This window comes from Phocoena sinus, chromosome 3, assembly GCF_008692025.1.
Source record: "Phocoena sinus isolate mPhoSin1 chromosome 3, mPhoSin1.pri, whole genome shotgun sequence".
Lineage (NCBI taxonomy): Eukaryota > Metazoa > Chordata > Mammalia > Artiodactyla > Phocoenidae > Phocoena > Phocoena sinus.
This window is the reverse complement of record NC_045765.1, coordinates 100,081,818-100,103,543: the sequence shown is the minus strand read 5'-3', so window position 1 is coordinate 100,103,543 and position 21,726 is coordinate 100,081,818. Positions and strand designations below refer to the sequence as shown.

Here is a 21,726-nt window from a genome sequence, read left to right as displayed (position 1 = left end):
GAAAGGAATATTGAACTCATAAGTATTAGCTTAGATATTATTTATAAGCATCTACATAATGAATAACATCTGTATTCTTCAACTAATAGGGCCAGTACATCGATGTATTGTACTTTATACACAAAGTAGAACTCAGTTTGCAATAAGTGGACAATTCTTGATCCATCATACATTTTAAAATTTCTGGAATAAAACTGACAGACCATCTCTTTTTTTCCCATATAAAGTAGGGCATCACCATGAGTTTCCATGTGGAAAAGAAAAAGCTGGTTGCAGCGGCAAATGTAACTGTGACATAGGTGCCATCATTAAAGAAATCTCCCCTCCTGGGGGAGGTTGGCACATGAGCCTATGAGTCATAACTATTATCATTGTCTTGTTGAGGAGAAGTACTTATAAAGACCTTAGAAACAAACATCTGTTATTCTTTCATTACCTAGTTCCTTTTTCATTACCTATGTAACCCAGATGTAACACACATGTCTGCTGCCTGGATTGCTTCATGTCCTCCAGTGCGCCAGGGTCAACTTGTTCTCTAAAATATAATTTAAATGGACTCAAATTACAGTTTCACGTACAGGGAGTTCCCAGCATCTCTTCCAATATTTTTAGCAGTTGTAAGTGAAGCTTTTGTCTCTCCTGGACTCTTTGCTTCTGAGCCCCTCCTTATGCTGATTTCATACAAGAATAAAAAAATTGAAATACCGTATACCACCCACGTAATTTTTTTTAATCAAGTTGGGTAATACAAGTAGAAACACTTCAATAAGTATAAAGAACTACCTGGGAGCGGTGGGGTGAGGGGGTAATAATAATCTTACTAAATGAGAAAGTGAGGGGCTTCCCTGGTGGCACAGTGGTTAAGAATCTGCCGGCCAATGCACAGGACACGGGTTCGAGCCCTGGTCCAGGAAGATCCCACATGCCATGGGGCAACTAAGCCCATGCGCCACAGCTACTGAGCCTGCACTCTAAAGCCCGCAAGCCACAACTACTGAGCCTGTGTGCCACAACTACTGAAGCCTGCGTGCCTAGAGCCCATGCTCCACTACAAGAGAAGCCACTGCCATGAGAAGCCCACGCACCACAGCGAAGAGTAGCCCCTGCTTGCCACAACTAGAGAAAGCACACGCACAGCAATGAAGGCCCAATGCAGCCAAAATAAATAAATAAATATATTTTTTTAAATAAATTAATTAATTAAATAAATGAGGAAGTGACATAAGGCGTTGTGAATGCTCCAGGGTAGACTTGAAGAGGAAAAACTGAAGATAGTGAAACAACATCTACTTATTTCATCTGGCTTAAAATAGAGAAAAAGAATGAAGTCCTGGCAAGATTTTGAAATAAAGTAGGATTGTCTGAGGGTTATAATAAGAAAGGAAATTTACCCGTGAAACTTTAAAAGGGAACAGCAAAAGTTCGTCATGTGATTACAAGAACCCAAAAGAATAATATTTAACGCCAAAAGAGAGAAGGGTCGCCAGAATGCTTTGAAGCTGGTTGAGCTAGTAATTACAAGGAAGAACTTTCCTCGCCCTTTTTAAGACAGCAAATCCACACGGCCTTTGTCTCACTTTCTGGTAACTGCCACAGCTGTCCTTGAAGCAGTAGTTGCCAGCAGGTTAATCAGCTGCTTCCACAGCCCTGTGTATGCATAGTATTCAGTCTGCTTGTTTCTTAACATTGTTTTTCCAAGAATTTGTTCCCAGCCGTACTTCAAACACTGTTTTGAACATGATATTCAGTTTCCTCACTCCCCACATCACTTTCATGTGATCTAATCTTCAGACTACCTGGATGTACTGTACATCTTAGTCAGTTGGACTAAAGAAAATTCTGGTTAATGAGACTTTTTTTTTCCTTTGAGGGTAGGGTATAGTTCATTTATCTTGGGAACTTTTAAATGTGTGTCGCAAGTTTTATTCTACATCAGTAGAAATTCCATTCAGAAAAGATCGATCAGAAACTTAGAATACATATTAGCTTTAAAGAAAAGTTCAATGAGAATTTAAAACAAGGAAGTGTTAGTATATAAGATAGAATGTAGAATGACATAGCCAGCTCCACCTGCATTCCATGGCCCAGGTCACACGAGTAGGGGCCCTGACTGCAGCCTGCACTTGTGGGTTACCCTTTCAGCCCTGTCTTATTTGCAATTGTTAGTGTTTGTTGCAGGAGAGTTGTCTGACCCCCTAATCCCTAAGAGAGGTGGTACACAAGGCAGAGAGTTTGTTGGAGGGAGACTGGGACGGAGTCACAGCTGGACAGGAGTGGGCAAGGGAAGCCCCTGCCGGACTGTAGTACCTGCGCAGGAGAGGAAGGCAGAAGGGGCTGCAGACAGGGCAGGCACGCTGGGGGCCCAAGCCCTCCTCATTCATGATCTGGCCCCACGCTGACCAGGTGGAGGACAAACTTAGGGCACTCTCACCAGCCTGATGCTAATGAGAGGCCACGATTTGTAGGGCTCTGAAGAAACAGAGGGGAAAAGGGTTGCTTCAGGATTAGATAATTTTCCTGCCCCTTTCTCTGAAAGAATGGCCCAACATGGCCAAGTCACTGTACAAACAGGGAGAATTGCAAGTGAGATTGTGAAGAGCTGTGACACTTTGGGAATTCTCCCCCTCTTCCCAAAGCCACTGCACACATGCCTGGTTACTTCTAACCTCCCAGAGGTCCACTTTGCCCAATTTATTTTTTGACCAGGATCGCACGGCGTTCATTGAAGTCCTACTTTCAAATGTTTTCCTCTAAAATAAAGGGAAGTTTTCAGGAAAGCACTTCAGATAGAGGTGAGAACCAAACATGGCCAGCCACCAGCAAGTGTAGATGTTGGAGAGCCAAACCTATACGCCATAACACTGTGTACAAAATGTTTATTATCCTAAAACAGCTCACAGTAGATTCGGTAATTATCCCCATTTTACAGCCTGAAATTGACTTGTGATGACATTTTTCAAGATAAAAATTAAGACACTGAAGCCCGTGTGACTTCCTTTGTCAGTGTCTGTGTTTGTCTAACCTGCTTTAAGCCAGCCTGTGGCAGTGAATCCATAATTCAGGTGAAAACAAATCAGCTCAATAACAAAAAATCAAACAACCCAATCCAAAAATGGGCAGAAGACCTAAACAGACATTTCTCCAAAGAAGATATACAGACTGCCAACAAACACGTGAAAGGATGCTCAGCATCATTAATCATTAGAGAAATGCAAATCAAAACTACAATGAGATATCATCTCACACCAGTCAGAATGGCCATCATCAAAAAATCTAGAAACAATAAATGCTGGAGAGGGTGTGGAGAAAAGGGAACACTCCTGCACTGCTGGTGGGAATGTGAATTGGTACAGCCACTATGGAGAACAGTATGGAGGTTCCTTAAAAAACTATAAATAGAACTACCATATGCCCCAGCAATCCCACTACTGGTCATATACCCTGAGAAAACCATAATTCAAAAAGAGTCATGTACCAAAATGTTCATTGCAGCTCTATTTACAATAGCCTGGAGATGGAAACAACCTAAGTGCCCATCATCGGATGAATGGATAAAGAAGATGTGGCACATATATACAATGGAATATTACTCAGCCATAAAAAGAAACGAAATTGAGCTATTTGTAATGAGGTGGATAGACCTAGAGTCTGTCATACAGAGTGAAGTAAGTCAGAAAGAGAAAGACAAATGCCGTATGCTAACACATATATATGGAATTTAAGGAAAAAAATGTCATGAAGAACCTAGGGGTAAGACAGGAATAAAGACACAAACTTACTAGAGAACGGACTTGAGGATATGGGGAGGGGGAAGGGTGAGCTGTGACAAAGCAAGAGAGAGGCATGGACATATATACACTACCAAACGTAAGGTAGATAGCTAGTGGGAAGCAGCCGCATAGCACAGGGAGATCAGCTCAGTACTTTGTGACCGCCTGGAGGGGTGGAATAGGGAGGGTGGGAGGGGGGGAGATGCAAGAGGGAAGAGATATGGGAACATATGTATATGTATAACTGATTCACTTTGTTATAAAGCAGAAACTAACACCATTGTAAAGCAATTATACCCCAATAAAGATGTTAAAAAAAATAAAATTAAATTAAAAAAAAAAAGAAATCATTTAAAGCCAATGTACATAAAAACAAGTAGCCAACATGACCCCTATTTTTAGTGCAGAAATATATTCAAGATCAAAGCCATTAATGTTTGCCTGTTTCATTTAATCACATGCCTTTTACCTGGAAGATGTGGGTCTTACGGCATACAAATGAGTGTACAGGAAAGGATTCAGGCTTTATGCTGTCCAAATTAAATTCTAAAAGCCAGAAAATTCATCATTCTGACATCTCTTTGCAGATGCAGAATGTGTGTTGAAATATCTCTTGAAATGTGTCTTGTTTACTTGAATACATTTAGCAGATCATATTAATTAGAAATAATATCTGAGTAAAGTCTTTAATAACGTATCTCTTTTTAAACATAAAATCAAAGGGACTGATTTCCCAAGTTGCAAGAATGGGTGTTTCCCCTGATTACCTATAGTTTGGATTTTGAGGTTTTCTTCTTAATAAGTTATATTTTTTTCCTTGAGTTATCAGCATCCATTATTTTTGGCTATATTGCAATCTAGGTTTGCAGATATTATGTATTAAAAAATGGAGAAGTTGGGGAAAATATTTCACAAGAGACATTCTCTACTATTAAGATTTCTTGTAAAGTATTATTGCCATTAAAAGTCGTAGGAGGTGTGTCCTCAATAAGAATACCTCAGAAGCACAATTTTAGATACTGAGAACCTATTTAACAGTCTTCCATTTTGAGATTGTTTTGTGAAAGATTTTATATGAACAAGATGATTTTTATAACCCGTGAGTAAAATCTTCCAATTACATCTCTAAAACCATTTTCCGTGGAATTTCAGTATTACCAAAATATATAAATAATGTTAAGTTTACCTTAAACCTCATTGATCTAAATAAACTCCAGTAATAATGGATACAGTTATGCAGTATAGCTTCTAAATGGAAAATTGTCATCATTTTCAAGAGAATGAATGGCTCTAGGGAAATGTACAGCTTAGGAATGACAAAACTGTCATCCAAGCAGAGAACAAAATTGTAGAAATTACAGAGTTGAGCCCTGGGAATCTTCAAATTTGCCTTTAAACAATACCTTCTTCAAACTAGTGGTTACCGGTGGGGAGAGGGAAAGGGGAAAGGCAACATAGGGGTAGAACTATTAGGTATAAAAGAGGTAGGAACTAAGAGGTTATACTATTAGGTATAACGTAAGCTACAAGAGAATATTGTACAACACAGGGAATATAGCCAATATTTTATAACAGCTATAAATGGAGTATAACCTTTAAAAATTGTGAATCACTGTATCGTACACCTGTAACTTACATAATATTGTATAACAACTATACTTCAATAAAAAAATTTAAAAAGATAAAAGAAAACAATTACCTTCCCTCATGTGGTCCCTAGTGAAACCGTGGTCTCATTAGACGAAGAAGACAGAGCTGGAAAAGCAAATATGCGTTTCTGAAATTTGTTTGGCCGTAACCTTTTCTGAAGTTTTCTGAGCACCTCAGGATATGCATGTTCCATGGAACCTACTTTGTGAAGCAGTGGGTTAGATTTAGTCATGTAGCCTCTACTCAAACAGAGCTCCAATTTGGCAAGCCAGAAAGTTGCTTTTGCCAACATTTAGATACAAAGAGCTAGTATAAAGCGGTGATGTAATGCATGGTGCATTTAGAAATGTTTGTGTTGAAGCTGAGTTATCTCTTCTCTTGTCTCTTCCAGGTGTTTCATCCCAAACATCTATGCAGCTCTGTTCAGTGCAGCTCTTGTTCCGTTAATGTGCCTCGTGGTAGTATTTGTGGTGTTCATCCATGCCTACCAGGTGAAGCCACAGTGGAAAGCATATGATGATGTCTTCAGAGGAAGAACAAATGCTGCAGGTTTGAAAGAAACTGTATTTGTATTTTAAGATGGGGACTTTTAATGGAGGGTAAAGGTCACTGAATATTCTTTATCAAGAAAAGGAGTGAGGGCTTCCCTGGTGGCGCAGTGGTTGAGAGTCCGCCTGCCAATGCAGGGGACACGGGTTTGTGCCCCGGTCCGGGAAGATCCCACATGCTGCGGAGCGGCTGGGCCCGTGAGCTATGGCCGCTGAGCCTGCGCGTCCGGATCCTGGGCACCGCAGCGGGAGAGGCCACAACAGTGAGAGGCCCGTGTACCGCAAAAAAAAAAGAAAGAAAGAAAAGGAGTGAGGTTCGACTTAGCTTTCAGCTCTGAAGCCATAAGTTAAATTATAGTTCTCCAGTTTCTCCTGCTCCTTGGGACTTCCTGACATCTCTCTTCAGGGCTCTGTAGGTTTTATTCTGATGCCAGTTTTGTCCCTGAGATATTAATATTCAAGTAAATGACTCACAGCCTTTGGGAGCTGCTTCCCCAAGTGTTCTTCAACTCAAGCACTAACAACCTGTTTTCAACCTGTGAAATCTGTTCACTTCTTTCAGATTCTGAGACTTCTTCACAAACCTCCATAATGCTTGGGAGTGCTGTATTTTGCATGTGGAGTTCTGACTCTGCTGACAAATGTTTAAAAACATATGTGACCAGACAGCTTCATAAGTGGCTACACATGTCTGGTTACTTAAGAGTACAGTCTTTCCAGCTCAAATTGGCTTTCACTACAGCTCATTTTTTCCCTTTGAATCATACTTAACACAGGTTTTTATGATGTGTTTCTTTTTCTGTTGTTAGATTAGCGTCTCTTAGGAATATTTTTAAGGAACAATAACCAAACACCTTCATACAGAAAAGTCACTCTAAAATGGTTTGAGTGATATTAGGGAGAATCTGATGAGCTGGGGGTGGGGGAATCCCGCTTGGGCCAAGAGGAAGACTAGTCTTTTCTAAGCTTTTACAAATCTAAAGCCAAATGAATGGAGAAGTTCTTCACTTTTTAAGTGCTTTTCAGAGTTTAAGCAAGATACCATATATGAAGTCCCTAGAATACATAATATAATAATGTCTAATACATTATTAGAGACTCAATAGATATTGTCATTTATAGGCTAATAAAAGGATTCATTCTAATATAAGAAAAGCCTGTAGTTCCTAAACTGTGTCAGGGAAGATGCAAAAAGATTTTCCTTGTTGTGTAAAAAGAAGGGACTCTTTTATATGTCTGTGGGGTAGTTTGTAGATAGTTGTATCTAGCCAACTCTTCCCTCTTCTCTCTCATTTAGCATGCAGTTATTATGTGGGCAGAGATATTATTTAAGGTTATGATTAATCTTAGATTCTTCCGTTAAAAAAGCAATATTCAATGTAGAAATCCACCTTTTTCACGGGATATAGAATATATCTAGAAGCTATGCTTTTATTCAACTTGAGATTCATTTTATTAAAATGCATATTCTCTTTTGAAGGAAAAGTTTGTTTCTTTCCCCAAATAACCAGATTTATTCTGTTCTGTATATTATGTAAAAGTGCCAATGTTTGCATGTTTTCAATAATGATAACATCATAAGGGCCTAACCTAACGAGTTAGTCCTTTCATGCCTGAATCACCCCTGTGCCTTTTTGGATATGATCCATCATGGGTAGAGTAGATAAACAATGCTCTGATTATCTGAAAAACAGCCCTCAAGCATTGAACATAATGCTAAAAGCCCTAGCACACTTCTATCCCAACTAGCGAAACCTCTCTTGCAATGAAATATTAATAGAAGCATTGCTCTTATTGTAGCTTTTCAAATAAAAACAATTATGACAGTTCTGATTCCCCTATTCCCACTCACTCTAATAGTCATTATCTCACTTGGACTCTTACAGTGTTTTCCTGATAGGTCACTAGTTCTAGTTCTTCTCCAGTATCATTTTCTCAGATGTCTATATTTCAACAAAGTGGCTCCCCTCACTCTCTAGCTTTACAGTCATTCGAAGTCTCTCTCATTGCCCAGAAGAAAGTCCAGTCTTTATAACACAAGAGTCTCTATAAGTCCACCCCTGGGCCATCTTTTCGTCCCCAAGTTAGTTACCATTCAGCCTGCATTCTGACCATGCCATCAATTTACTCCTCTTACTCTTTCTTTTTTTTTTAATAAATTTTATTTATTTATTTATTTATTTTTGGCTGTGTTGGGTCTTCATTACTGTGTACAGGCTTTCTCTAGTTGCAACGAGTGGGTGCTACTCTTCGTTGCAGTGCACGGGCTTCTCTTGTTGTGGAGCATGGGCTCTAGGCATGCGGACTCAGTAGTTGCAGCACGCGGGCTCACTAGTTGTGGCACACGGGCTTAGTTGCTCCATGGCATGTGGGATCTTCCCAGACCAGGGCTTGAACCCATGTCTCTTGCACTGGCAGGTGGGTTCTCAACCACTGTGCCACCAGGGAAGCCCCTACTCTTACTCATCCTTAAAATTGCCTGATACTGTCATCTTTGCTCATGTAAGGCGCCCTCTACGAATTCCTCATCATCAGTTGATAAAACTCATGTGTTTAGTAAGTAATGTGAGAAAATGTGGATGAAAGAGAGGTGGAAGGTGCTTATTACCCTTCCATAATCTTCATTATCTCCCCAAAGCTGTCCTAAAGAAACCCATAATCTAAGTAAAAGTGGTGTGCTGAACAAACACAAGTTAATCCCTAGGAAGCCCTTCCAGCAAGATACTGCTCACTCTTTTATAGAAATCTTGGAAGCTCCCAACATGCTACCTCTTCTGTGACGCCTTTGGAATTCCCTCTTTACAGAGCCACACCAAATAAGCATTACTCATTCCTTCTTGTATGCTTTTAAAGCACTTTGTTCCTACAGCCATTACAGCACTTATTTCAGAATGAAATGGTGACTTGTTTTGGTGTGTGTGGCTGATTTCCTTAATAAAATATGAATTCCTTGAGGGTAAGGACCATTTATTATTCATCTCTGTATCACCAGAGCCTGGTAGAGTGTGCAGTAGATAGCAGGAGCATAATTAATATTTGTTGACTAAATGAATAAATTAATAATCATCAATGCACCATAAAATCTTATGATTATGGGAATGGATCCCCAAGCTAAATATAACTTTAAGAAGAAAAGGAATCTGTCATATCATCAGAAATAGAAATTATAGAATTTATCTCATTGATCTGTTTGTAGGTATCCCTTTAAAAGTTATTATTAGGACTATCATTTTTGCCTTGACTTCTCTGATTCCCAAAACTATGTGTTCAGCTTTGACCTCTAAGCTGATATCTTACATTTTATTTGAAACCTCCTTTAACTCTCTTCCATCTGAACATGTTCCACATACCTCGAATTCAAATTTTCAAGAAAAAAAATGTCAATCTACTCTACCAAGGAGCATTTGATAACTCTCCTTGAATCTGTCTGCTAGAATTCCATTGTGTTACAGAAGGACTGTAAATTCATGTTTTGCCCATTTCCCTGCTCCATATACATAGCAGTTAATGACAAGATATAACAAGAGAAAATTAAAAAGAAGATGAATTGTGGATCAGAAAGAGCAGAAGCACAAAGTATAAGCTGGGCTACTGTCAGGGACCTGATGTTTTCTGGGTCCACAAGCCTGTGAATGCAGGAGTATCTCAACTGCTGTGGTGGTAAGTTGGGAATTAAAGGTCTCACCCAAGGCCGGTAGACTGGAGCAGTAGCACCTGTAGGAAAGGAACCTGAAAAAGAGCTGCCATAGTAGCTTGGGCTTTGGCTTAGGGATCTGGGAGCCCAAAGAGAAAGCAGAGGAAGCATCTCACCAAGTTCCTGGGCCAAAATCTCTAGAGTTCACAGAGTTTATCTGCCATATTCATATGTATATGTCATTATGGGGACAGAAGACCCATGACACCAAACTAGTCCTTTTTGGACAGAAGGGTTAAGTGGAGGCCACCACAAAACCATTAGACAGAAAAAGGTAGCCAGAGAGAAAGACAGAGAGTGAGAGAGAGAGAGAGAGAGAGAGAGAGAGAGAGAGAGAACAAGCAAGGAAGCAAATGCTTTCTACTCAAGATTAGCTGCAATATAAAAGTCCCAAACATTGGAGGAAAACTAACAAAGATAGCCCTTAAAATCAGCAAAGAGATGAATTTAACATAGAAAAAAATATAAAAATAGAATAAACGATAAATAACTTTCTCAAGTTATTTAGGTTCCTCAAAAATATAAAGTAGGAATCATCAAACTATGGCCCTGCCAGCCACTTACCTGTTTCCTCATTTTATCTATTTATTTTTTTAACAGCTTCATTGAGATATAGTTTACATCCCATAAAGTTCATCTGTTTAAATTGTACAGTTCATTGGTCTTTACTATATTTATATAGTTGTGTAACTATCGCCATAATCTAATTTTAGAATATTTGCATCATCCCAAAAAAGAAACCCCATACCTGTTAGCAGTCACTCCCCATTCTCCACTTCCCTGAAGCCTAGGTAACTGCTAATCAATTTTCTGTCTCTATAGATTTGTCTATTCTGGACATTTCATATAATGGAACTATAGAATAGGTGGTCTTTTATTAAGTCTGGCTTCTTTCACTTAACATAGTGGTTTCAGAGTTCATCCATATTTTATACCATGTATCAGTACATAGTTCTTTTTATTGCCAAATAATATTGCATTGTGTGAACATACTACATTTTGCTTTCCTATTCATCAGTTGATGGACATTTGGGTTGTTTTCACCTTTTGGCTATTAAGAAAAACATTCCTATGGTCATTTATATATAAGTTTTTGTATTAACATGTGTTTTCATTTCTCTCGGGTATATGCCTAGAATTGGAATTTCTGCGTCATACAGTAGCTCGATGTTTAACATTTTGAGGAACTGCCAAACTGTTTTCCAAAGTAGCTGCAGTGACCTGTTTTTGTAAGTAAAGGTTTTTCTTGACACCCAGCCACACCCATTTGTTTACATATATTCTATGGCTGCTTGCAACAAAAACCATGTGGCCTGAAAAACCTCACATTTAATATCTGGCCCTGTACAGAAAATGGTTGACCATTGACCCCTGACATAAAGGAAGGTATATCCATTCAAAGCACTTAAACATAAAAAAAAAAAAAAAGATATAAGCAAATAAAATTAACACAGACCAATATGAAAATGAAAAAATTTCAATAATCTTGACAGTGAAAAATAACACTAGTCGAAAGTTTTAAATATCTTTATATTTGAGATAAAATATAGATGAGACACAGAGAAGAGAGAATTAATTAATTAGAATCCGAAGCTAGGATTAAGGAATTCATGTGAAAGATACAAAAAAAGAGAAAATATGAAAACAGAGCTAAGAAGTATGAGAATACATTGCCAGGAGAAAAGAATACAGGGAATGGAGAGTAATCAATATTTGAAGAGGTAATGTTGAGAATTTTCTAGAATTAAAGAAATTAACATAACTACCCATAAATATCTACCTTGTTTAAAAATTGGGGGAGAGGGGTAGGGGAATGCTGAAAAGTCTACTATATTAGTAAAGTTCCCACATCTGTATTTTTGAAAACTGGATAGTAAGTACCCTTTCTTTGCTTCTAATATTCTTTATTGTTAGAATAATTGGCACAAACCCCACTCAGGAGTTTGAGTCCACAGTGCAAGCAGTTGCCACTATGTTCTCTAAAAGCCAAAGCTTCAAATTGCAACACAGACTGGTACCAAGCCTCTTCTCTTCTTTCCTCTGAGATTCCTGCACTTTTTATACCCTGTGTGTACGTTATATCTGAGAAGGAGGGCAGTTCCAATTACAGTCGGCCCTCTGTATCACCAGGTTCTGCATTTGCAAATTCAACCAGCCATGGGTCGGAAAATATTTGGGAAAAAAAAATTCCAGAAAGTTCCAAAAAGCAAATCTTGAATTTGCCACACACCAGCAACTATTTACATAGCATTTACATTGTGTTTACAACTATTTACATTGTATTAGGTATTATTTTAAGTATTCCAGGGGATGTGCATAGGTTATATGCAAATAGTATGACATTTTATATAAGGGACTTTGAGCATCCTTGGATTTTGGTATCCTGCAGGGTCCTGGAACTAATCCCCAATGGATACAGAGGGAAGACTGTAGTCTCAAGCAGATCTGGCTTAGTTCTCTACAATTCCAAACATGCAAAATAGACCTTTTTCCTAAGGCAGCTGAGATGGTTTATAGTTTAGTTTTATTTTGCCCTGCATTTTTTAAAATTTAATTTATTTTAAGTTAATTAATTTATTTATTTTTGGCTGTGTTGGGTCTTCATTGCTGCGCGCAGGCTTTCTCTAGTTGCGGTGGGCGGGGGCTACTCTTCATTGCAGTGCACAGCCTTCTCATTGTGATGGCTTCTTTTGTTGTGGAGCACAGGCTCTAGGGACATGGGCTTCAGTAGTTGTGGCACGCAGGCTCATTAGTTGTGGTTCTCAGGCTCTAGAGCACAGGCTCAGTAGTTATGGCGGATGGGCTTAGTTGCTCCACGGCATGTGGGATCTTCCCAGACCAGGGATCGAACCCGTGTCCCCTGCATTGGCAGGCAGATTCGTAACCACTGTGCCACCAGGGAAGTCCCCTGCATTTTTTTAATTGGATGAGTATTTCCAGATATTACAGTTGACCGTTGAACAGCACTGATTTGAACTATGCACTTACATGCAGATTTTTTCAATAGATAACGTACTACAGTACTATACCATCCACCATTGGTTGAATCCACATAAAGTTATATGTGGATTTTTGTTTGTGAGGGGGTTTGGCACCCCTAACCTTTGCATTGTTCAAGGCTTAACTGTATTAGATAGTAGCATGAGAAATATATTCTCAAATAATAAATCAAGAGTTGAAAGTAAATCCCCTTTTATTACAGAAGCACAGTTTCCCAGTTTTCCACATTATGTTAAATTTTGAGTATTTTTGGTCAAACCTTGTCAAGAGTTTTTTGTTTATTTATAAATTACCTTTAACAATGAGTAAGATGCATATGAGAAGGAAAGGTCAATTGATAGTTTCGTTATAGCCAAGCTGTTTTTTGTTTTTAGTAGCTAGAATGATTATGATTATTTATTTACCGTAGAGTTTTAGGTTTGGTAAACAGATGTGATTAGTTAACACCAGCGTCAGCCCTGTTTGAATAACTGAAGAGCTTATATCAGTCATTTTGTTTGGGCTGGAATCTTCCATATTTCTATAGAACTGTTCTCCAGACTATTCACTCTGGTGCAGATTAGATGTGCCTGACAACAGGAGCAATTTTACATCAACACTTGTGTGTTGGTTATGTCTGCTCAGTATCAACCCCTTTATATTTTGAGTGACTTCTTCACTCCTGACATCCCTTAATTTCAGACTCAAATTTCCACTGAAATCCAAAGGAAAGGGGGAACAGAGGAAGAGCTGCTAGTAAGTCAAATACACTCTGTGCTGTAGTCTCCAAAGACAACCACTGTCAGTCCCTCCCTTTCTGAGTGTGGCTGGGACAGCGATGTCAGCTTTGCTTCCTTCTGTGCCCTTTTTGCTGCTCGACTGCTGTGAACCACATTTTCGAAGGTCGGTGGCTCCTAGTGAAATTTACTGGCCTCCTCCTCCTTCAGTGAAGTGAGTGTGCAGTGAGAATGAGTCAGGATAAAGGTATGTTCCCTGAGCTAAACTTCAGTGTCTCAAAGAGCATTTTAAACAAAGCCTGTAATTTTAGGGTTTGGTTTTGATCTCTGGCAATGATAAGCTTGTCTCTCCTTTTAGGCTCATTAGAATTTACTGACTCTTTTCTGATTCATCAGCCAGTTCTTATGTGAGGAATGATTCATGGATCAGGGAAGGAAAATTAATTTGAATAAAAAGAGGAAGCAGTTTACAAATCCCTTTCTTATAAAAATCCCATACATATGTTTCAATATGATATATAAAAAATGTAAAGGTGGCTTGATCCAGCTAGCCATGTATAACATGAATCTGAGGTATTTGGAATCTCCTGGTACAATAATGGCCACTTCTCTGCTTGGTAATATATTTGAGGATGAATGCTTCCATTTCTTCTGAGTCTCCACGTCTTCATATTTACAGAACAACAATACTAATGTAAATCAAGATTCCATTGCTGTTATGAAAATCATTGGAAACTTGCTCTAATGAATATTATGAAGTATCATCCCTTTCATCTTAAGGTTGAGTAACTTTTCTTCTCCTGACATCTTAGAAATTTCAAAAAGAGTTCAGAGAAACTCAGTATAAGCCAAAGGAAAAAGAAGACAAGGAAATAGCTCCTGGTAAATGCAGTACACTCTGTGTTGTGTTCTCCAAAGAGGGCCGCCATCAATTATTTCCCTCCCTTTACATGTGTGCTTCTCCTCACATTACAGCAGTGGAGTCTATTTCCCCTCCCTTTAACTCTTTGGGCTTGCTTAGACCAAGGTAATCTGATGGAAGTGATACTGTCCCATAACGGGTCTAACCTTTAAGAGGACTAGCAGTTTCAGCTTCCTTTCTCTTGGAAGCCAGTCAGTCAGTGTAAGAAGTCCAGTTACTCTGAGACCACCATGATGTTAGAAACTCCAGGCTAGTCATATGGAGTGGCCATGTGAATAGGCATATTTGACCAGCCTCCAGTTGTTTCAGGCGTCTGATTCCAGACATGGGAGTAAAAAGCCTTCCTGTAGGTTCCAGCCCGAGTAGACACCACACAGAGCAGAAAACCGCCCAGCACAGATTGTAAATTATTTTAAGCCACCAAGTTTTGTGGTGGTTTATTATGTAGCAATCAATAGCTGAAACACTCTGGTTCTAGTATCCTTATTATTCTCACATCAATATTCTAAGTATGTCATTGTCATTTTTAATTTTATTTTCATTCTTATTTTATTGTGCTGTTTTATTTTAGTTTTTATTGCTTGTCATTTCAAATACATATTACAGAATTCTAAGTGTGTCATTATCATTTTAAATTTTACATGGTTTATAAATATAAATGGAAAAACACAATATGATTTTTTTTCCCTAAACCAAAATTGAGGCTTCCACTAAAGCAAAGTAAAATAATCTTACCTAACAACAGTATGTACTTGAATCAGATCCAGAATGACCAATATAACAGGTTTCACATGTCCTTGGCAGTAAGCTGCTTGTTTGCAGTCTACTCCCAGTTCCATTGCTGAAAAGAAAATAAAAAACAATGCCTAGGGACCTAAGGAAAACCCCAGAGCTCCTCACTACACAATGAACAATCTCTTCCACTTGAGCTTAAAAAAAATCTTTGTGAACACAGTTTAGTCTTCCCACATTTTGTCAATAGCGCTGGGGAAAATCCAGAATATTTTTAAAAACATTATGGATGCTCATCCTCTGCTTAGAATTATATCTATGACCTCAGTCTTCAAAGATTCAAATCAGAAATCTTTGAGCCTGAAAGATGATGTGTAGTCATTCAGTGTGTGCTGGTTTTTTTCATTATTGTTTTTGAAAAAATTGGGGATTTGATATTGCTCATTAAAAACTCCTAGAACAATAGCATCAGGAATTAGTTTCCTAAGGTTTGGAACGTCAAGGTAAAAAGTAAAAACTAAAATCAGAGAGTTGAAAGAAAGCTTGAATTTCTGTCTGAACTCCTGATTTACACACGTAACCAATGAAGAAAATGGACTAGTAATTTGTGGCAGAGCTGGGTCTTTCTAAAACTCAAGTTTCCTGAATGTCTATACCTCAGTGACTGCTTCTTACCTAGTCTGTTAAAACTGATGAGACAAGGATGGTTCTCTATTTAGGCTATTTCAGTACTAAACTGTTAAATTCAATTTACATTTGTTTTCTAGGTGGGCAGCGGGCATAGAGCATGGATGTGGTAGGTTTGGGAGAGAGAGTAGTAGACATGTAAGTGGCAGCTGTGAAAGGACTTGGGCCCTGGTGGCGATCATCATTATCCTCATCACCGCTACCAGTCACCGTATGCCAGACACCGGGCTAAGCATTTCGTATATATTATCTCAATTTTTACAAGAATCTTGTGAAACAGGCATTTCTGTTCCTATAGTGAGACAAGAAAATGAAGGAAATGAGAGGCTTAGGAAGGTGTCCAGATTTGCAAAGCCGTTCAATTGTGCAGTTGGATTAGAACCACAGGTGACTCTGGCCAACACCAGTGCTTCACAGTTTACCATTTTTTTATCAAAACTTTCATTGAGAAACATAACATGTAAACATTAAATTAGACCTAGAGAGCTCTAATTCCATAAAAGGAATTGTTCGATTTTATTCCTGAGAGAGAATTTGAAGTGATCCAGGCTAGCAAATTATTTCTTCATCTTCTTATTTCCAAGAAAGACTGCCCCCTCTCTTTATGGTACTGAAACATGCCTAGTTTTCCTCACTATTCTCATATGTAGTGCAGGCATGATAATAATATATAACTTTATAGCACTGTTTGAAGGATTAAAGTATTAAATGTCAATTCATATAAAGTCTTTAGCACACTCTCTGAAACATAGTAAGCAGTCAGTAGGCTTTGGTATTTTTGTTAGCATAACAACTCTTTCAATATGTAATTGGTGCAGAATATACTCAGACTTTGTCCTGTATACTTACTAAATGTCTCTCAGATATGCCTCTCTCTTCCTTTCTTCATGATCATGCCTGATGTATTAATCAGCTCGAGCTGCCATAACAAAATGCCATAGACTGGGTGGTTTAAACAATTAAAATATATACCTCACAGTTCTGGAGGCTGAGAAGTCCCATAATCTGGGTGCTGGCCAATTCAGTTCCCGATGAGGGCCCTCTTCCTGGCTTGCAGACAATCATCTTCTTGCTATGTTCTTACGTGGGGGAGAGAGGGAGAGAAAGAGAATGAGGAAGAGAAAGGGAGAAAGAGAAATGTCTCATGTCTCTCCTTACAAGGACACTAATCCCACCATGAGGGCTGTACCCTCACGACTTAACTCCTTAAGTCCCTATTTCCAAATACCATCACATTGAGGGGTGGGGCTTCAACATATGAATTTGGTGGGGGAGGCGCTCAATTCAGTTCATAGCACCTGGGTTATATCCTCCATCATCTCACAACTCTCTTAAACTGATATTCCTTGATTCTTGTCTGTCCCCATTCCACATTGAACATCTAAAAGGTGAAATTGATCACATCATTAATTCATCCAGTAGCGATCCTTAGGGACTTCTCTGGCCGTCCAGCGGTTAGAACTCTGTGCTTCCAATGCAAGGGACACATGTTCAATCCCTCGTGGGTCAGGGAAAGAGGATCCCACATGCTGTGAGGCGTGGCAGAAAAACAAACAAAAGACAATAGCAATCCTTAAACTGTAGGATAAAAGGAAAATTCCAATACTTCCCTGCATAAACTCTCCATATGCACAGCCATACTGAACTAGTGCTGTTGCCTAAAAGTGACATGATGTCTGATAAGTCTGGACTTAAACAACATAACTGAATTCACTCTCACTTGCTGAGTTCATCATTTATGGTGGTTGGGGAGGAGAAGGAATGGAATTGAAATTAATTTCTTGATACCCATCATGAATAGGCTTCAGTAGAATGTTAGTGGAAGATGTGGTCAGTATGATATACATTTAAAGCCAGTGTCTAAGAGCATCACAGTGGCATTGCTGCTCAGATTCACTGCAAACTCTTTGCCCTTCATCTCTTATTGACATAGGCTTACCATTGCCATGCGAATACCATTGCCATGCCTCAGCTTGACCCAGAGGGTCAGTGAAACTTTCCCCATTGTTTATAATTTTTATGCATAGGCTGAGTTTCCCAAATATTTCCTTGGCAGTTTTTTCCCAAGTTAATTAAAAGTTTACATTTTAACTTTCCTGGCATACTCCACTCTTTCAAAGGACTTTTCCCCCCTTAAATCCTTTTTTTAGTTATCTTGGAAAAATTACAGTGAGGCATTACTTTCTACTCTTTTGAAAATTACATGAAACAGTTATTCATATTTATTGCTTTGATCTAAGAGCACATTCAGTTTTTTAACGGGTGACTGAAGTCTTCCATTCCGCTCTTAGCTAATGAAAATACAATTTCTGATTTTTTTAACATGTCTCTCAAATTTGTATTTAGACCATTGCCGAAGAATGTATATAAAACTCTACTGAAGAGTAGAAAAATGAGTTTTTCAAGCCTGTTTTATCTTGGAATATTTATGATATTGAAAACACTATATTCCCACTCAACCTGGTCTGTGAGCCACCTCAGTTGGTGTCAACATTGTGATCTTGTGATACTCCATGGTTCTCTGTAATCAGGCAAATCCCAAGTTCTAAGGTGTAAATTCCATTTGTGATTTGCAACTTTTTTCATGTATTATTTATTACCATTCTCATTATTTAGAGATACTTTCAATTACTGAGTGCCTATACAATTCTTTAAAGAATACATAGCCACAAAATAATAGTTTGTTTGATCACACTTTAATAAATCAACTGGTACAGAATTAAAGAGAAGATCCAGAAATAAAGGGAAATAGCGTTGATAGGTCTAGGGAAATAGGCAGTGGGGACAAGTAATCTGGGGAATCAGCTATTGCATCATAAATTTCTTTAAAAATGTATAGTTGGCACACCTGTGATCACAATGGTATACTTAATAGTTTATGCATTATAAAACTCAGAAAGTTGAATAGTGAAAAAGGACATCTTTATAATAAGTTGTTTCCTTTTGGAAGAAAAGGGCATCCATATCAAAGGTGAAGTTTGAATTTCGTTGGGCCAGAAAGGCAGTAACAAACTTGATCTGATCCTTTTATAAAATGACTCAGTTGCCTTCTCATAACCAAAATGATGGTCTCGTAAACCAATCACTTTCCTTACAACTAGTAAGAGGCTACTCCTTCCAACTAACAGGATGTCAAAATATTTTTGTTCCATCTTGCACTTACTTCAAGGTCATGATGTCCCTGCTTAATAACTTTTCCTATTTTAAAATTTTTGCATTTTGCTTACATCACCCTTTTCCTATTGATATTACCATGATTACCATTTCTCATGATATCCTCCCTTCCTGGGTCAACGTTTCCCTCTTCATATCTCTCCCTGCCCTCCTCTCCCAGTTCCTCACTCCTACTGGTCTTCATCTTCACTGTGACCTCCCTCTCTTTGACCTTGTGATTGAACATCCAAGGATATTTTCATTAGCTCCCTTGATTTCCTCACCAACTTGGCTCTCTCTTTAAGCAATTCTGCCAATCACCATTCCAGTCTATGTCACGTACTTCTCTTCTTTTTACCAGCCAATTAATGCTACTCCGTAATAGATACAAATTTAGTCTAAGTAATCTTAGCTGAGCCATCTCTGCTTCTCAGTAATCCTTTGGATTATTTTTAATTGATTCTTTGGTAATCTTTGAAACAGATTGCCCGTAAGTCTTATGCTTAATACCTTCTATTCTCACTCTCTATATAAGATGTGAAAACAACCTGATGATCTCTCACTCAACTTTCCTTATATTATCTGATCAATTCTTTTTTTTTTTTTCTCCCTTCTTTGCCATTTTTCCTTCCATTTTAGGAAGGGAGTAAATAACTCATTCTCACCAAAGCCAACCCTCCCAATTGTGCTCTCCATCTCTTTTTCCTTTTTTGGAACTTGTTTCATTAAATTTTCCACAATTGCCTTACATCTTAAACATCTCTCTATTCTGGGTCTTTCCTCTCCATCTAAAAACATGCGTCACTTTTCAGTGCCTGAAAGAACTTACTCATAATGCTGCTGCTTTATCAAGTTACCTCCTTGCCTGTCTCCTTCACCAACGAACTTCTTGTAGAGTAGTCGTCATGAGCTATCTATACTCATCACCTTATGTTCACTGCTAAGCCTTGAGAGCATCTTGCTTATTCTCTTCCATTCATCACCTATAACCTTGGACACCAAATCTACTGACCACTTTTCTCATGTCCTTATCCTTAAACTCGTCTGCATAAATCGATAACTTCCTTTCCTTGAATAGTCTATCTCCCTTGGTTTTCATGATGCTCTCTTCTTTTTTATTTTCCTGTTAAATCCCAGGCCATGACTCACTCTTTTTGTGACTCATAACTCTGGAGTGTATGTGTTTTCCAGGGATTGCCTTTGCCTTTTTCACATCACAGTAGTTATTTTCAAATCTGTCAACTTGAGCTCAACTTGTCTTCCCATCTTCTTTTTTTTTTTTTTTTTTTTTTTTAAACATCTTTATTGGGGTATAATTGCTTTACAATGGTGTGTTAGTTTCTGCTTTACAACAAAGTGAATCAGCTATACATATACATATGTTCCCATATGTCTTCCCTCTTGCGTCTCCCTCCCTCCCACTCTCCCCATCCCACCCTTCCAGGCTGTCACAAAGCACCGAGCTAATATCCCTGTGCCTTGCGGCTGCTTCCCCCCAGCTATCTACCTTACTACGTTTGTTAGTGTGTATATGTCCATGACTCTCTCTCGCCCTGTCAAAACTCACCCTTCCCCCTCCCCATATCCTTAAGTCCGTTCTCCAGTAGGTCTGCGTCTTTATTCCTATCTTACCCCTAGGTTCTTCATGACATTTTTTTCCCTTAAATTCCATATATATGTGTTAGCATACGGTATTTGTCTTTTTCTTTCTGACTTACTTCACTCTGTATGACAGATTCTAGGTCTATCCATCTCATTACAAATAGCTCAATTTCATTTCTTTTTAAGGCTGAGTAATATTCCATTGTGTATATGTGCCACATCTTCTTTATCCATTCATCCGATGATGGGCGCTTAGGTTGTTTCCATGTCCTGGCTATTGTAAATAGAGCTGCAATGAACATTTTGGTACATGACTCTCTTTGAATTTTGGTTTTCTCAGGGTATATGCCAAGTAGTGGGATTGCTGGGTCATATGGTAATTCTATTTGTAGTTTTTTAAGGAACCTCCATACTGTTCTCCACAGTGGCTGAACCAATTCACATTCCCACCAGCAGTGCAAGAGTGTCCCCTTTTCTCCACACCCTCTCCAGCATTTATTGTTTCTTGATTTTTTGATGATGGCCATTCTGACTGGTGTGAGATGATATCTCATTGTAGTTTTGATTTGCATTTCTCTAATGATTAATGATGTTGAGCATTCTTTCATGTGTTTGTTGGCATTCTGTATATCTTCTTTGGAGAAATGTCTATTTAGGTCTTCTGCCCATTTTTGGATGGGGTTGTTTGTTTTTTTGTTATTGAGCTGCATGAGCTGCTTGTAAATTTTGGAGATTAATCCTTTGTCAGTTGCTTCATTTGCAAATGTTTTCTCCCATTCTGAGGGTTGTCTTTTGGTCTTGGTTATGGTTTCCTTTGCTGTGCAAAAGCTTTGAAGTTTCATTAGGTCCCATTTGTTTATTTTTGTTTTTATTTCCATTACTCTAGGAGGTGGGTCAGAAAGGATCTTGCTGTGATTTATGTCATAGAGTGTTCTTCCTATGTTTTCTTCTAAGAGTTTGATAGTTTCTGGCCTTACATTTAGGTCTTTAATCCATTTTGAGCTTATTTTTGTGTATGGTGTTAGGGAGTGATCTAATCTCATACTTTTACATGTACCTGTCCAGTTTTCCCAGCACCATTTATTGAAGAGGCTGTCCTTTCTCCACTGTACATTCCTGCCTCCTTTATCAAAGATAAGGTGTCCATATGTGCGTGGGTTTATCTCTGGGCTTTCTATCCTGTTCCACTGATCTGTCTTTCTGTTTTTGTGCCAGTACCATACTGTCTTGATTACTGTTGCTTTGTAATATA

The 21,726-nt window shown here is 38.5% G+C and overlaps 1 protein-coding gene across 1 annotated transcript in view; it reads left to right on the top strand.

Annotated features, from left to right (window-relative positions):
- Positions 1 to 21,726, top strand: part of ADGRV1 (adhesion G protein-coupled receptor V1) — a 533,314-nt gene that overhangs the window by 433,664 nt on the left and 77,924 nt on the right. The window contains exon 85 of the mRNA XM_032627062.1: positions 5,812 to 5,969. Within this exon, the coding sequence (XP_032482953.1) occupies positions 5,812 to 5,969 (158 nt within the window). The remainder of the gene's footprint in view (positions 1 to 5,811; positions 5,970 to 21,726) is intronic.